Source organism: Phoenix dactylifera, chromosome 2 (genome assembly GCF_009389715.1).
Source record: "Phoenix dactylifera cultivar Barhee BC4 chromosome 2, palm_55x_up_171113_PBpolish2nd_filt_p, whole genome shotgun sequence".
Taxonomy (NCBI): Eukaryota; Viridiplantae; Streptophyta; class Magnoliopsida; order Arecales; family Arecaceae; genus Phoenix; species Phoenix dactylifera.
In genome coordinates this window covers 28,192,145-28,210,123 of record NC_052393.1, presented here as the reverse complement: position 1 = coordinate 28,210,123, position 17,979 = coordinate 28,192,145, and the positions used below count along the sequence as shown (strand labels likewise).

The following is a 17,979-nucleotide window of genomic DNA, read 5'->3' as shown; positions in this document are numbered from 1 at the left end:
TATTTATTGGGCAAATAAGAACCTTTTCAGGTGCTTTTTGTTAGGATCTCTAATGTGGCTCACTTCATTCCCTACATGAAGACTTTATATGTAACATGTTGGTAGTTTTCACTTAAGATGCGCTAACTTAACAAATTTCAGGGACCTTTTCACAATGAAAATATGACTGTTTGTCTCAATTATACCTGATAATTCTAAGTGGGCAGGGAACCAGAAGTTCATGAATTGCACTTGGTGAAATCTAATATATTATGAGAACGTAGTCCTGTGACAGGCTGTCTGTACACAATGGAACTTTCCATAGTAGGGCAACAAATGTAGGTATCTTTATACTTATCTTGCATGAATTTTGAATAACCTATGGATCTGATTAACTTACCTGGTCAAGTAATATTGCAATTATATTAGAAGAATGCAAGAGTGTGTTTGGGTAGACAAAAAGAAATGGATCTTAGCATATAGTAGTTAAGCTTTAAAAATTTAAAAAGTCCAAGGAGTCTGAAGGCAATGGTCCTTGTGATGATATACAATTGAGAGAAGAGTTGAATTACAATCATTGTTGTCAAATCAATATATCATCGGAAACAACTGGTCTACTTGCCATGTGATGTCTCATGTACCATTAACTTTAAGTTGAAATTATGAATATCAAAGGAATAGGCTAGGGATGCAGATGTAGTAAACATGTCTACAACCAATCTATAGTTAACGTCTAATGCATCAAATTACTTTCATAATGGACTTATAAGTGGTTACAATTGTGGGGCTTATTCAGATAAACAAAGTGATATATAAATGTATTGTTTCTAGGTATGGTTTTTCACTTTTTTGAAGCTAAAGATTGTATAGGTATTTCTTCTGTAAAAAGCCTAGTACAACTTGTTCTTTTTAAAAAGTATCGAATTCATGTTTGTGAAGCATTCAGATAGTGGTTAGATGACTGAAAAATCTCAACCAAACTTGTTCATCTGGGTTATTGAAATGTGATCTTTGTTCAATTGTTCAGGATTTCTTTTTTGATATTTTTTGCCAGTGATCCATTGCTACTCAAGGAAAATGTCGAGTCGACATATTTGTATTCTTAAATTTTATCCTATCGAAATGTTTTCCACCTTTTCTTTGCATTATGTCTGTCATACTCATAATACTTATAGAGTTTCACTTATTAAAATGATACTAATCATCTGTAGTGCCGAGTGTTTAACTTCAATTTATGAACGAAATATGCCTGATTTCCTGTGAAGAGCTCCATCTCAACATATTATGGATTAGCCTTTTTGTTATGGAAGTTTATTTCTACTTCACTTATGGATTATGTTCAGATGGTGCCTGCCGGTTCTATTTCATATCTGTAGCATATCACAAAATACAATATATCACTTACAGACATCTAAAATATCTATATTCACATGTATCTTATGACTCCTTGTAACATTTATTGTAATTGGCTCTTGATTTTGAATTCTTTGCTTGTTTTTTATGATGATATCTACTGCAAAAGTTAGTTTTTCCATATGCTAACATTACATATCCTGGCAGGGAGTGATGGCTATCCTGGAGATCCAACTGAATGCAGTTTCTGTTGTAAACCTTGTCATGTCAATAGGAATTGCTGTTGAGTTTTGTGTGCATATCACACATGCATTCTCGGTTAGTCTCTCTCTCATTTATCACACAGTGATGCTAATAGTTTACATTCATAATATAGGTTGTGTTATTCTTTATCACAACTTCAGTTCTGTTGTTTTGGTCTACACAATCCAGCAATGACGATGTCTTTATACTAATATGACCGTTTTCAATAAATCATTTTTGGAGTACGAATATAGACTTGCATATATTTGATGTGTTTGTGTGTGTGTGTGTGTATATATATTTACAGAGATTGTAGGCTGTTCCTTGCACTACTTGGGCATGCAACTGTAAGAATTACCTGTATTTCATAATTCAGACATATGAAATTAGTAGTTTCTAACCAGGTATGTGATTTGTATGAAAAAGTTTTTGCATCCTACCTAAGCCCGTGGACAAGTAATTTCAATTTTTTATTCATAACATATTCTATTATGGTTTCATCTAGATCCTCTGAAAACTCAGAACTTAAGTTTGGTGTAGAGAAAATGCTTTCCTCATTTGGCCTTAGAAACTAGTTATGACCAAAACTCTGAAACTAGATCTAGTTTTCTGTTTCCTTCAAATGAAACTGAAGCATTTTGGTTTTGGTTTTAGATATATGAGTGAAACTTAAATGATATAGGCGAGTATATGAAGTCCTGTAGCCCATAACATATAGAGTATCTGCAAGAAAATTATATACAAATGTCAGGAAAGTGAATTAAATTAAAAAATTGCAAAAGCCAAAAAATTGACTGTTGAAAAGAAAGGTGATATTCTTTATGATGAGATATCCAATAGGCATTGTACCTCTTATTTCTCTCAGTGTTGTCTGGATATGGGTATGACGTTCATAGACATATTCAAGCATCTCAGGAAGATGATAAAAAGGGGATATAGGAACATTCACGGAACATAAATAAACTATACTTTCAATATTATGAAAACAACATTCAAATATGGCTTTCGACAAACATGCCTCTTATTCAAACTCCTAAATTATTTTTAGAATATAAGAAACATGACTTTCTGCAACGTTATTTTTATGCGTACATATTTGACAAATTCCCCAAAGGAATAAGAGCTTAATTCTGATGTCATTATCGAGGATCAGAATTATCAATGAAAGCATCTGAGTATGTACCAATTTGTGAAAGATACCATCAAAGAGTTTTGTTGAGTATTTAGGCGTCTAATACATGTCTGACTTGTCGATAAGATCTGACACAGATTCTTCGAGATGGTCATGAGGGTCCAAGTAGCATAATTTCCGAAACTTTAGCTTTGCACCTTTGGCTTCAAAAGGCTTTGATACAAGGATCCCAGCCTCACACCAATACCTTAATCTGAATTTGATTGAAGGAGCATAGCCTCTCATCAAGTACTTGTCTCAGATTAATCACGAATGGCCTGATGCTGCACAATAATAATTAAGAAAGAAATTCTACATTCTTCTTTAACTCAAATTTATGCTCACAATGGAGGAATAGATGTGTAGGACTAAGAACCTGAGTAGGACTAAGATTACTAACAACGGAAACCAAAATATTGATTATCCATGCCAATTGACAATTACGTGATTTCCTAGGCATCTTGAGGTAGAAATTAAGTGTCAATTGATATTTGATATCACTACCACTGAATTCACTACAGCGGCACCTTATCAATTTTTTGGTGATATCTTCCTTACCTAGACTTCGTTTGACAATATGGAAAGCTAACTCAATCTGATAGAAAAGAAGTGATTTTATTCTTTGACTTCACTGAGCTCTTCTTTTTCTTTTGACTGCTATCTGGGATGTTGGTCTTCAATAGTCTGACTGTCTTCAATGTATTAGTTGGGTCTAGCATCCTCGAAGTTATGCTGGATTACCCTAGTACATTGGTCATTTAATGAGATGGTATGCTGCCTGGCATGCATCATTTAACTCATGGATTAAGGAGGGTTTGGTAATTTGGGGGGGGCGGGGGGTGTGCGTGGGGCCCGAGAGAGAGGTTTCATTGGGAGGAAGGGAGTTGCAAGGTTTGTGGAGGTGTAAAGAGGGTTAAGGGTGAGGAAAGTGAAGGGAAATTGGGCTTTGAGGATGATAGAGAGGAGTTAAGGAAAAGAAAGGTGGAGAAGGTGGTGGATGATAACAAAGGGGGGCACCAGTAGAGGATAAGAGGGAGCATAGGTAATGGCATATTGATGTTGAGGATGACTGGGTGGATGAGAGTAGAGGTGGGAACTTCTAGAAGGGAAAGGAGGGGTCAATAAAATATTAATTGATGAGAGAGAAACAGCGCTTGGTGGTAGGGTAGGTGCAGTATCATCATATCAGTTTGCTCTCAATATAAATCTCATTTGTTGGTTAATGAATCAATTATGTTTAGATCCATCAGGTTACCAGACTGAAAACTACAGCCAACTTGAGTTATCAAATTGGATTAATAATGCTTGGATCATTATTAGGCTATAAAACTGGAAACTGATTGCATGATTTGAGTTATTGATTGGGTTTGAGTCATGACATGACCATTAACTGCGATTGAGCATGGATGGTAAGATTACTGAGCCATAGATTCAACAACCTAATGACACTACAGATGATACTGCTATTCAGTTCTGATGGTATAATTTATACAAGGCTAGGGCTTTACTGGCAATTAAGAAGTCCATAGTAGATAGAAATTTCTTCTATATTGGATGTTGCACCCACTTCAGAATTTCTCTAGAAACTCATTCCCATACCTGCTTCCTAAGCATTTATCTTTAGATACCTTCTTCCTTTCGAGTTAATATTCTGCTGGTCACAGGTCAGCAATGGGGATAGGCAGACGAGGGTCAAAGAGGCTCTGAGTACCATGGGTGCTTCTGTATTCAGGTAAGATGTTATTTGCTTCTTTGTTTTGTAGCTGCCATCCAGTAAAACAGCATACTAGTAAACCAAATAATTATGATACTCGAGAAGGAAACTGCTGATGGTAGTTCCTTCGTTGAAATCTTTATTTATCTCCAACAGTTCCTGCTCCAGGAATAGATTCACTGTTGTCTGACTCAACTAGTTTAATATATTTAATTATCAAGAGAAGTTATAATTGTAGCTCCTGTAATCCCATGTCAGAAAGAAAGTAGCATCATTTCCATACAATGCCCTCCGTTATGATCTTACCAAGAGATGCACTTTGATTAGAGAAGTTTCAAATTGATTGGCTACAAAAAGTATTAGCTATCAAATTGATGCACTTTGATCTTACCCAGTTAATTCTTTGTTTTTGTTCTCCAAAAAATTCCCCAGACAAAACATAGTTTTTCTCCTGCTCTGTTTCTTTTCCTTTTTCCTTTTTTTTCCCTTTCATGAGAGGTATTCCAAATTTGTGCTGAAGTCTGCACACCTTAGCTTGATTCAAACCCATGAATCCAAACATCCATCATCGGAGAATTTGACAATTGCATTCAAATAATGCATTCGCTTTTCCAAGCTGCCCATTCTGCAGTACTGTCAGAAGCATCAGAACCATAATCAGAAACATAGAACTTTGGTAGCATTTCAGAGATATTGAAGATTGCCAAGGAATGTATGAGATGATTCATTTACTGAAATATAATGTATTTTGAGTTTATTTTTTGTCCTTCATGTATTCAATTGAGTCCTTTATTATCTACAATCTTGAAGCCATTCTAATACTTGTTTTCTCTTTTCTTGCAGTGGAATTACACTGACAAAGCTAGTTGGAGTGATTGTCTTACGTTTCTCAAGATCAGAAGTCTTTGTGGTTTCTATTGAACTCTGGATTTCTAATTTTATATTTGACCTAGAAACCACCAGTTTTAAATCTCAGCTGTTTGACGGCGATCTTGCAGGTTTATTACTTTCAAATGTATCTGGCACTGGTGCTTATTGGTTTTCTGCATGGACTCGTCTTCCTACCAGTAAGTTATTGAAATAAACCCTTTCTATAATATGGTCATCCCGGAGATTAGTGAAGCTTGTATTAATTATTGCTTGGTTGTGTGCAGGTGGTGTTGAGCATTTGTGGCCCTCCTTCAAGGTTCATACAAGTCAACAGACAAGAAATTCAGCCAACAACGTCAACTCAGCAAAGCTAATCAATTTCTAACTTGGCCAATCTCATTATGCGGACCCGTGTTACATTTATTGACCTTTTTTTTTTGGCTCGCAATAATGCTTATGTAACTTGTTTCATCATGTAAAACTAGAAACCAGATCATAATGTACAAGAAAAGAGAAAAAGATTGAGCTTGAAACATCAAGAATCCATCAATGGTGCTCCGCTGCTCCATGTCTTCCAGAAAAGTCGCACTTTCGGGTCGCGAAAATTGATGACAGCATTGTTCTATTAGAAAATGGGGAGAAATCGATCCAATATCAATTCAACAAGCAGTGAGATAGTTATCTTGCTCTAGAGAAAGGAGTAATTTTAAGTGTCACCAGGAAGGAAGAGTGCTAAACTTGTATGGTTATGGTTTCTGATTTTGATCGCGGTATGGGTTCTGGACTGGGATTTTCTGAAGGATGCAATAAGAATTTCTAATATTCTGTCGAGACCTCTCCAAAATGCAATGTGTATGAAACAGCAAGCAAAAATAAACAAATAATTAGTTATCAAACTGCACGCCCAACTTAATGCAATCAAGCAGTACAACACAACTTTGTGATCTTATATTCTTGGTAGCTTCATCAAAAAATTAATTTAGACTGCATATTGTGCAAGATTTTGGTTGCTCAGGCTGCCCTCACCATATGCTTAGGCTGCCCCCACCATATGTAGTTGGGGAGATCTTCAAACTTGGAACTGCTTAATCCTAGAAATGTAAAAAGTACCTTACATACTATACTTTTTTTACATATATTTTAAACTTGCTATACATTTTTCTAATTTTATTAACTTAGGATTGCTGTTTGCTTCTTCTAATTATATCAACACTTTACTTCTACAATTATTTATTTGTTGAGAGAGCTTAAGCTAAACCTAATTACAATTCTTCAAGCTCAATTTGTTTCTTAATTAAACAAGAGCCGGGCATATGGTTCTATCTAGGTTTGCAGGCCTAAAACTTTTGTGTTTGGCTTGTTTACCAATTTAGACTTTGACAAGCTTAAGCTTGGCTTGCTTCCTCATCACAAGAGTTCTATGAAGCCTATCACCAAGCTGAACCCAAGTGCTGGAGTAGCCTATCACCAAGCTGCACTTGTTGCTAGTCTGTATTTCTCAAAAAAGAGAAAAGAAAAAAGAAATGTGTATTCTATAGGTTGATGTTAAGCTGTAGCTCGTGGCTTAACAACAACTTGGATCTGGGTTATGCAGTGAAATGCCTCGAAATCAACTGATAATTAAACAGCATAGCTCTTTTATTAGCACGAATAATAATATTTTTACTAGCCCATCCACACCCCCCCCCCCCCCCCCCCCCCCACTAATGAATATGTTGAAGTCGATGTGTCCTCCACTTTCCCCGAGTATTGACGCTACCAAGATTCCATCAAATATCGAACTTATGCCAATGAACATCAAGTTGCTATTTGCAATCGCTGCTCGCTAGAGCATATGGGCTTACCTACAAATAAGTAAAATCGACAACAAAACTTTGGTCACATTCACATGCCTCCAATTGAGTAGCTCTATATGTATGTATGCAGTTGGCTCCTACATATAGTATCAAATTCTCATACGTAAAGTCTTCTAACTGTTCAAACTCTAGAGTAGCTTTAGAATTAACTGGTGCACCAAAAATCTTGCGGAATACTAAGGCACAATATGACTCATCCATACGAAGCATATCTTCTTAATACTTGATCTCTAAAACTACTTTAAAATTAGTCAACTCTTCATCCCCAAAGCTGACTAAATCTTCAAAAAAAATATCCATATCTTGTATAGCTTTAGCATGATTAGAATCTCTATAACCGGATCATCTATAACATCTTTTGGCTCATTCTAAGCAAGTTCAAAATCAACTTTCTTCTTCCATCACCTCTTCTAAACTTGATACAGTATCCATTTGATCAAGTTCCTTTTGCTCCTAATTTTCTTCTTGATTGATCCTTGAGCCGATCAACCTTGCCCTACTCTAAGTTTTCAAAACTAGATCCAGTCTCTAGCTGATGATTCTTCCTTTGCTTCAATTCTTCATCTTTAAATTGATTCTGCTCTTCATTTGGATTTTTGAGAAAGCCTGGAACTAGAACCCACTCTTCAAGTAACATTTCTTTGAGAACATCTTGATGTCTTATCTTATCAGATCTTGAGCGGATGACCACAATAATATCCTATACTTTCTTTGGCTCCTCTTTATCTTAGATATGGAGATAATTCTCTCTATCAACTATAGCTTAGTTAATCCACATCACCTCCTTAGATTTCATATTCCACTTTTTTCTTGCAACCTTATTATCAAGAGTATTCGTTGGCATCATTTTTGATTCTTCCGAGATATCCCATAAATTTTGTCCCATCAAATATGATTTGACCATGGACATCCAAATTGAGTAACATGTGCTTTTCAATTTATGAAGACAAGAGGTAGCAAAAGCAACCATGTTGATGTTGGTGAAGTCAACCATTATGATATGAATATTGAATTATAATAGAGTCCATATGTTTACCTACACACACAATAAATTACTGGAAGCTCTAGTATCACCTTAAACAATTACCTTCAAAACCACCAACATTCAAGTTGTCACTCCGAAAATTTAACTCGAGATAAATCTAATCGAAGCCCCACCACTTAGCCACACTCAAACCTTGCTCTTATTCCATGAAGAACAACATAATCTTTGTGTAGATCAAATGCGTCGGCCTAGGATTCAAAATAAATACTATTAAACCAAGCAATGGTAGTGGAAGAAAAAAAAAATTGGGAGTAAAAAATAATTTTTTTCAAAAAAATAAAGGTTGAAGTAATAAGTTCGTCTCCTCACAAAAATGCCTTATAAAAGACTCTCTCTATCACTTTTCACATAACTCTCTCCCTATCATAAAACCACACTCTCTTCCACAACAAGATAAAAATGTCGCCATCTCCCACTAAAACACAAAATATCACTATCTTCAACTAAAAGACAAGCTCGGGAATATTGAGACTAAGGCTCAACCTAGCTAACATAGACCAACACTTAAAAATAAAATTCCTAATAAGACTAGGACTTGGAGATGAATCTCAACAGGATAACTAGAGGTGTGCATGGGTCGGGCCGGGTTATTGTGAACATGTACTCGAAACTGAACCGATTTAACCTAGTTTCCAAAAACTAAAACCGAAACCTATGATTATATAATAGGTCAGGATAAATGGGCTAGGCTAAGTCAAAATCTAAGAATTCCATTTTATAGATAAAAATAAAATATAAGAAAAAAATTAAAAATTTGAAATATATGCACACAAATACATATGGGTCGGGTAGATTTAGGTTGGGTTAGTTTGAATATATTTATTTATATATATACATATGGGTTGGGTCAGGTCCGGTCAGGTCAATTTTCTAAAAATTAAAACCAAAATCAAACCAAATTTTTTCATTGAAGACTTTCTTAAACCAACACAAAATCAAATTTTAAAATACCAATATAAACCAAATCAAAGAAACTAGTTTAGATCAGGTTCATAGTTCGGTTGGTTTTTTGTACAACCCTAAGAATAATAGGTTCCATCACTCCACCACCTTTTTTGCAGCTATCTACGACTATCTAAGCATCAATCTCAACCCTTGAAACTATAACTCATGAAATTGTCTGCTAGATCATTGGAAGACTATTTATTGTCTTGCAGCAAATTCAACATGTAAGATCAGTTAAAGACTGTGGATCCTTTTTCTATTAGATAGAAAGAGTTGTTGCACAAAATGTACTTGTAAGTAATTGCTCCATAGATTCCATATCAGTAATCTCCAGGCCGTTTAAAGCCTAATACCGAGCTGAGCCAGGTTTATTTGACCGGCCTAGAAGCATGCTTTGGCCCAAAGAAAAAAAACAAAAAAAATAAGTGGTCGTACGTGCTAAGCATATGCGACGAAGGAAGAATTCCTCCGACTTCGCCGAAGGAATCCAATGCCAAGACGAACTCCGGCCTCCTCCATCTCTATTTAGAGCTCCTCTAAGGCTCTCTTCAATCCCACCAGAAAATCTAAGCCTTTGATCGAAGCCTGTCGCCGGATTTCTTTGAATCCCTCTAAGATTGTCGGTAGCCGATTGCGCTGCCGCCACTGCCATTTGTCGCCAGAAAGCTACGTAAGAACCTAGAAATTCTTGGATAACCCTTCTCTCCCTCTTTCGCAATCTTTGGAGCTTTGTTTCCGGCTAGTGATCACCAGAATTTGGCCGAGAAGAACGAGTGCTCTATTTTCCCCTATTTTCTTTGGATTTCTCGATTTTGTTTGTTCTTTCCGACCTGTAAAACCGTCAGATCTTGTTGCCGAGGTCTCCGTCGATGCCTCATGATGGTTTGTAGTCGGGGTCGGGGCTCCCATTGTCGAGATGTCTCAGTTTCATAGGTTTGGGGGGGGTGAACCTCTATTTGAGGATCATTTTTTTCTCGCCATCAGCCACAGTTTGTAGTCGGCCGCCATCCAGATTGGATGCCCGTGGATCCCTAACCTTGGGAACCACCCACAACCACCCCTTTCCCTTCCTCTTCCTTGGTTAGAGAGAGAGAGGAGCTTGTTCCCTCTATCTTCTCTATCTTTTCTCTCTATTGATTCTCTCTCTACTGAATTTTCTCTCTCTACTGGACTTTCTCTCTCTACTCTCTCTAGGATAGTTGGATCCAATAAGGACTCTTTACAATGATTTTGAATTGACCCTTATGAAGAGTCTTGATCTAAGATCATCGGGCGGTGTGTCAGCCCCCACCCTAGCCCCTGCCAAACAATATTAAATTTGATCGTCCCGATCTTTGTTGAACCATCTATGCCCTAATCCAAGCAAGATTCGATGAATTTCTTTTTGATCGGACCAACCGAGGTGTCGGGCACTCCCACTTGGTTAGGCTCTGAGAAGGATTTTTGGGATTAAATGGATCTATTAGTTGGACTGCATTCGTAAGGTAAGTAATGTATCACTTTTTCTAAGTTTATAAGCAATCATTTAATTATTATATCCACGACATTTCAGTGTTATTATTCATGATACATGAATTTGATGCATAGTATATTATTATGCAATATATTATTTTAGAAGGTTATGATGATATATGATCTTATTATGGATTTGATCGATCAATTTTGACACCTCATGATTTTAGAACTGGAATATGAAATCTAGAACTATATGAATTTTGATCTGGCTATGTTAAGGACCCTGCCAATGAGGGCTAATACATTGGCACATTATTTGTCTTGAAGGTCGTGTCCAAAATAATTAGTGACATATCACCAGCAGACCAGCAGTCCTGAATAACATTATTGTAAGATAATGTGTAGCTCACCATAAGAAGATTAGTTAGTGTTATGACCCTGCCACAGGAAACATGTGGTCATAGCTCAGGATCGATATGATGAATTGAGTATTTGAAAGAATATAAATTCATGAACGAAATTTAATATTTTAAAAAAATTGATTCGCGTATATGCTTATTTTCTACAAATTATTATCTATCTGATTACTTGATTTATTTAGCTAAAGTGATCATTGCTTACTAGGTTGTTTAGATTATTATACAATTTTTTTTTTTAAGATTTAGACAGCTAATCTACCGTGATTTTTAATATGGAAGAGGGATTACAAAAACTGTGGCACAACTTATCTAAATTAGAGGCTATTAAATTGATGTTTTACCTTAGATCAATGTTAGAATTGTGAGACCTTGTAAATTGAGTTGGTTAATAAAATAAACTTTGCATATTATTTGTCAAATTGTTCCGCTGTATATTTATGATATCTTGTTGAGATGTCTTGCATACTTGTGAAAAGAGTTTTCTATAAGTACGGGGCTGTTGTTGATATCCCCAGCTAGCGATCTCGGATTGGGGGCCGTGATAATTAAAATGGTATTAGAGCATAAATAGATAATCTAAGACAAGAAAATTTGATATAGGATAAGTTTAGGCAGGTAGACACTAGGGATATTGTACATCTATATCAATTGCATTGTAAGCTACTTTAAAAACTGTTAAGCCTTGTGATTATGTATGAAAAAGTTACCAGGGAATTATGATAAAATTTATTTATGAGGTTTGATATATGATGGAAGGTTGGGCAATCTAGAAATCAAGTTATAATTAGTTAGATTTGGATCTAAATTAAGTTCAAGAGGATTAACCATGGAATATTATCATGCATTGTGATTATTTGTTATTTAAGTGAACTTGAAAACTCAAAAATTGATATGGAGGTATACTGTGATATTGCTTAATTTTGAAGATAATTTAAGGAAAATTAAGATCCATTTATATGAAGTTGTTTAATGAAAGATTTTTATAGTACTTAATTGGAATATTCTTTGAGGTTTGAATCTATATGTGGATTATCAATGAAACTAGCATATAGAAGGAAAATATGTTGGGTGATACTGTTAAAGGTTATTATCTTATTTAAGAATTGATTTTATGTTGAAATCATAAAATATTCATCTTGGTGAAATTATTAATAATTTTTATCACTATCTTTGGATCCAAATAAAATATCTAATTTATGTCTATCGGAGATTATGTGGTGTGTAATAAACTTCAATTCAAAGTTTGGGCTTATAGGTTGATCTAGGGATCTTTTGTCAATGTTGTTGAAGTTGCTAATGAAATCTAATTTTGCATAAAGAATTTGAATTTTTGAGGCTTGCATAATTATCATAGAAGATTTTTTATAAATACTAAAGATTTTGATGAAGAAAACTCTAGGAGAAATGATTGAGTTGATTTTACTCATATTTATTGATTTAAGGTCTTCTAACTTGGTGGAGTATTGAGAAAATTCTTCTGGTTGTTTTTGTTTGCAAGAGTTTGATTTGGAATCATCTAGTTGAGTTGATAAGAGGATTAAGATTCAGTTCATTTTAAATTATAGTAATATATGATGGTTTTGAATGTATCAATTGACTTGAAAGTTAATCTAGATGGATATGTTCGAGGTAAAGCAGGGGACGAGAATCAAAGGTTCTCTTTTGGGCTTTACTTGTAAATTGAAATTTTGGATCTCTTTAGTCCATAATACAAGGTAGTATTTTGATCAAAAATTATTAGTGAATCCAAAGAATTTTGGTGGTTTGAATCAAAATGCGTAGTAAAAGTGTAGTTGTCTGAATTATTTTTCTAAGTTGGCCAAAAGTATTATCTTTTTGATTTGGCAAATTTTAATAATAAGAGAATTGATTTGTTTCCTTGTATGGTAGGATTTCCTTGATAAATGAAAGGACAATGTTTTGATTTTTTTTGGATGTCGCCCTACTATCTTAGGTTCTCCAATTTTATCTTGTGGTAAGAAAATTCTTAGCACCTTGAGACTAGAATTAATGGATCATCGATTTTTGATTTTGGATCTAGAATATTTTGGTGTATACCTCTTTCCTCCAAAATCTAAAGCTTAAACTTCTTCAATTAATATCAAACTCTATATGATTGAAAGAAAATGAGGTTATCAATCGACTTTAATGAATATTCTACTAGAGGTGGATTAGAGTTGTTTATGATCTAATCTTGTGATAGACCGGTTAATCAAGAGCAGTTGATATTTTGACAAACAAACTTAATATTTTTATTCAGAATTAAGATGTTGATTTCTATTTATAAGAGAGAAGTTTGATTTACATCATCTACAAAAATAATCAAGTCTGTAGGTATTGGACCTTATTCCTATGATAAGAATTAAAGATAAAGTTATATTGATAAGTAGAATTATTAGAAACTTGAGGATAAGATTAGAACTATGTATCTCTAACTTTTTGAAAGTGCAAAAAAAAAAATTCGTGGACAAACTTTTTTAGGAGGGGAGAATGTAATATCCAGGCCTTCTCATACCGAGCTGGGCCAGGTCCATTTGACCAGCCTAGAAGCATGCTTTGGCCCAAAAAAAATAAAAAAATAGGGGGTTGCACGTGCTCAGCACATGTGACGAAGGTTCCTTCCGACTTCGCCCAAGGAATCCGATGCCGAGGCAGATTCTAGCCTCCTCCATCTCTATTTAGATCTCCTCTGAGATTCTCTTCGATCCCACTAGAAAATCTAACGCTCTGATCGAAGCTTGTCGCTGGATTTCTTCGAATCCCACTCCGATTGCTGGAAGTCGTTCGCGCTGCTGCCGCTACCATTCGCCATTGGAAAGCTAGGTAAAATTCTTGAATAACCCTTCTCTCCCTCTTCCGCGACCTTTGGAGATTTGTTTCCAACCGGTGTGCTGGAATTTGGCCGAGAAGAACGAGTGCTCTGTTTTCCTCTATTTTTTTTGGATTTCCCAATTTTATTCATCCTTTCCAACTAGTAACACTGTTGGATCTTGTTGCCAAGGTCTCCGCCGGTGCCTTACAATGTTTTACAGCTGTGGTCGGGGCTCCCATCGTCGGGTGTCTTAATTTCATGGGTTATGGGGGGCTGAACCCCTATTTTAGGAGGGTTTTCCCCTCGCCACTGGCCACTGGTTCTCAGGGGCTGCCGTTCACATTGGGCAGCCATGGATCCCTAACCCTGGGCACCACCTGTAGCCACCCCGTTCCCTTCCTCTTCCTTGGTTAGAGAGGAGCTTGTTCTCTCTCTCTTCTCCATCTTTTCTCTCTCTTGATTCTATCTACTAGAATTTCTCTCTCTATTGGACTTTCTCTCTCTACTCTCTTTAGGATAGTTGGGAACCAGTAGGGACTTTTTATAGTGATTTTGAATTGACCTTGGTGAAGGGTCCTGATCTAGAATCGTCGGGCGGTGTGTGAGCCCCCACCCTAGCTCTTGCCAAATAATGTTAGATTTGATCACCTTAATCTTTGTTGAACCATCGTATCCTAGTCCGAGCATGATTTGATGATTTTTTCTTTAATTGAACCAACCAGGGTGTTGAGCACTCCCGCTTGGTTAGTCTTGTAAGGGTGTTGGAATTTAAGATTTTTATAATTATGATAATTTTTTTATGGAATGTATAATTTTTGGATATTAGTCTCTATGAAGGATCTTCAGAATTAATTGGATCTTTCAGTTGGATTACGTTCGTAAGGTAAATAATGTGTCACTTTTTCTAAGTTTATCAGCAATTATTCAATTATTATATTCATAAAATTTAAGTGGTATAATTCATGATGCATGAATTTGATGCATAGTATATTATTATGCAATATATTATTTTGGAAGGTTATGACAATATATGATCTTATTATGGATTTGATCGATTGATTTTGACACCTCATGATTTCAGAGCTAAAATATGAAATCTAGAACTACATGTGTAACAACCTAGAATCTCACCCAAAAAGCTACCTAAAAGATATTTTTGGATTCCTTAGTCATGTATAAGTACCCAAGATCCATCCAGCAAATAACGAATTTGGGACTAAACACACGCCCATACGGATTCTCACATACTTTTTTCGTTCAAACCCTGACGCCCTCATCAGGCTAAGGGTTTAATTCCATTCAAATCTAATTACAAATACCATGATCGGCCCACGGTCAGCCCCAATGGATCCGTGCTGCAGTGTCCCCTAGTTCACATAGGTTATGAGTCGGGTTCACTCTGATACCATTTATAACAATCCAGGATCTCATCCAAAAAGGTTAACTGAAAGATATTTTTTTGGTTTCTTAGTCCTGTATAAGTACCTAAGATTTACCCAGCGAATAACTAATGTGGGACTAAACACATGCTCGCATGGGTCCTTACAATATGAATATCGACCTGGCTATATTGAGGACCCCGCTAATTGGGACTAATACGTTGACACATGATTTGTCCTAAAGGTCGTGTCCAAGATGATTAGTAACATACCGCCAACAGACCGGCAGTTCTGAAGGACTTTGCTGCAATATGATGCGTAGTTCACCGCAAGAAGATTAGTCGATGTTATGACCCAGCCACAGAGAACATGCAGTCATAACTCAGGATCAATAAGATAAATTGAATATTTGAAAGAATTTGAATTCATAAACAGAATTTAATATTTTAAGAAAGATTTGATTCGCATATATACTTATTTTCTATAAATTATTATCTGTCTAATTGCCTGATTTATTTAGCTAAAGTGATCATTGCTTACTGCGCTATTTAGCCTATTATACGCTTTCTTATTTTTGAAACAGATTTAGAGAACTAGCCTACTGGAATTTTCAATATGGAAGAGCAACTAGAACAACTGTGGAACAACTTATCTTAGATTAGAGGTTATTAAATTGATGCTTTATCTTAGATTAATGTTAAAATTGTAAGACATTGTAAGTTGAGTTAATTCATTAAATAAAGTTTGTATATTATTAGTCAAATTGTTCTGCTGCATATTTATGATATTATGTTGAGATACCTTGCATGCTTGTGAGGTTCCTTATGAGTATGCAGTAGTTGATGTGACCCACATCTCGCAATTTCAGGTCGGAGGCGTGACAATATCTATTTATTTATATGAAGAAGAAATCATGTAAGTGGTTTCTTTTTTGTACACACGATGGAAGGAGCATGAAGAAATTAATAATAATTCTTTATTTTTTGAGTTGTTTTGTCAAATCGATCATTCCAGATCTTTTGTCTTCACTTAGACGCGATGATAAAAAAATTATCCGGATTCGTTAAGAATGATTTTGATCTAATACATGCCCTATTAGACGTAGAAAGTGCTTAACAACCTTCAACAACTGGCTGTTGATGGAACACTAAGAAAAGTTATGTAAAACAAAGAGAATGTTGTTTGCTAAAATATTAGTATGTAGAAGAAAACTAATTTTTTGTAGAAAATTTATATTCCTTTTGTAGAATCTTAACTTTGATGGATAATATCTTAAAGTTATTCAGGTTGTCATTCAGTAACAAAATAATGGTGGTCCTCCCACAAATACCCTTATCCTTCAAATCCTGGTTAAGATCGGGTTTTAACCATCACTTCTGGTATGACCATCAAAGACTTTTACCAACTTGACTAGCTAGAACTTTCCATTGAATTGATTTTAATTTCTAGAGAAAAAGAAGCGTGGTATCTTTTACAAAGAATCAACAAGGTTCTATTAATATATTGTTGATCTTTTAACTATTTTTGCACTCATTTTTTTTAATGTACCTTAATTTAAGTTAATAATTTCATCTTACATTTTTCTCAAAAAAAAAAGATCGTCTTTTACATGACAATGAAAGCAAATATTTCTTTTATTGGTCAAGTCTTCCAAGTGTTGTTCTTGTTAGGTTTGGACTTTTAGGTTTATAACTCATCATAAAACACAACACAACCAAAAAATAGTATCACGAAAATCTCCAACTCTTAAGAAATGTCCTCATAAATGAGAAGAATGTATTAGGGCATCTGTGACTCATTCAAATCATGAGTTTGAATCAATGAGACAATTTTCTAGTTTTTTTCTTTGTTAGGATAATTCAGTTTAAATCATCAATTCAAAACGTTGACCTATTTGAAAATCTTTGAATCTATGATTATTTTCTACTTCCCAGAGCATTTCGTTGCTTACTGCCCTTTCCCAGCTCAAGGTGCCAAGGTGTTTGCTTTATGCCTTTTCTCATTTTTGAACCTCATGATCATTAATGTTAAGGCCATGCTACCATGAAAAGTTGATAAATGAAAGGGTCTTAACAATGTCCATGAAAAATAATCATAAATCAAGCTTCCAAATTCAAAACATTAAGTCCCATATAATTTGCTCATGAATGAATAAATTTTAAATGAGAAAAACATCAACAAGATATACATGAATTCTTTATGATTATCTCCCAATAGGATGCTCTATTAAATGAAAATTTTGTTGGTTTCCTATTTAGGTATGGCTATCCCTCAACCAAACTAGGGCATAAAGAGAGTTTCCGCAAAGCTCAAGCTTGCAAGAGGTTGTGGACCATGCTCACAAGATGTCTTAATATTTGCAAGGATCAAAGTATGTAGCATCATCAAAACTATAGTAAATATTTATTTTTTTATTATAAAAAATTGGTGGTGATCCATGTATTAAACCTTTACATTATTTTTGATGATTCAAATTTATTTAAAAAGTAACCTACTCAGTTCAAAGCATTTTTGAACATTTGAAAATTTTGAATCTATGTTTCGGAAAGCATATGTTATGTATCCTATGATTAGTTTACTACTTGCTGAAATTTATGTAAATTTGTTGTTACATAAATTTATACTTTCATGTTCATAAACTTTATTTACTATAATTTTCTTGCAACAAGCAAAATAAGATATAAATCAATAATTTATTGCATCAAGCATATGCTTTAACTTGTATTTAGAAGATAAAA

At 34.9% G+C, this 17,979-nt stretch overlaps 1 protein-coding gene across 6 annotated transcripts in view; it reads left to right on the top strand.

Annotated features, from left to right (window-relative positions):
• The window catches only part of LOC103723575 (NPC intracellular cholesterol transporter 1-like), a 112,632-nt gene extending 106,446 nt beyond the window's left edge, over positions 1 to 6,186 (top strand). For 5 of the 6 annotated variants that reach the window (XM_039123861.1, XM_039123865.1, XM_039123863.1 and 2 more), the window contains 4 exons: positions 1,540 to 1,650; positions 4,411 to 4,478; positions 5,304 to 5,527; positions 5,615 to 6,186. In XM_039123861.1, coding sequence (XP_038979789.1) covers positions 1,540 to 1,650; positions 4,411 to 4,478; positions 5,304 to 5,527; positions 5,615 to 5,715 — 504 coding nt within the window. In that variant the 3' untranslated portion in view covers positions 5,716 to 6,186. The remainder of the gene's footprint in view (positions 1 to 1,539; positions 1,651 to 4,410; positions 4,479 to 5,303; positions 5,528 to 5,614) is intronic. The other variant, XM_039123862.1, reaches the window with a different exon arrangement.
• Positions 6,187 to 17,979: the final 11,793 nt, after the last annotated feature.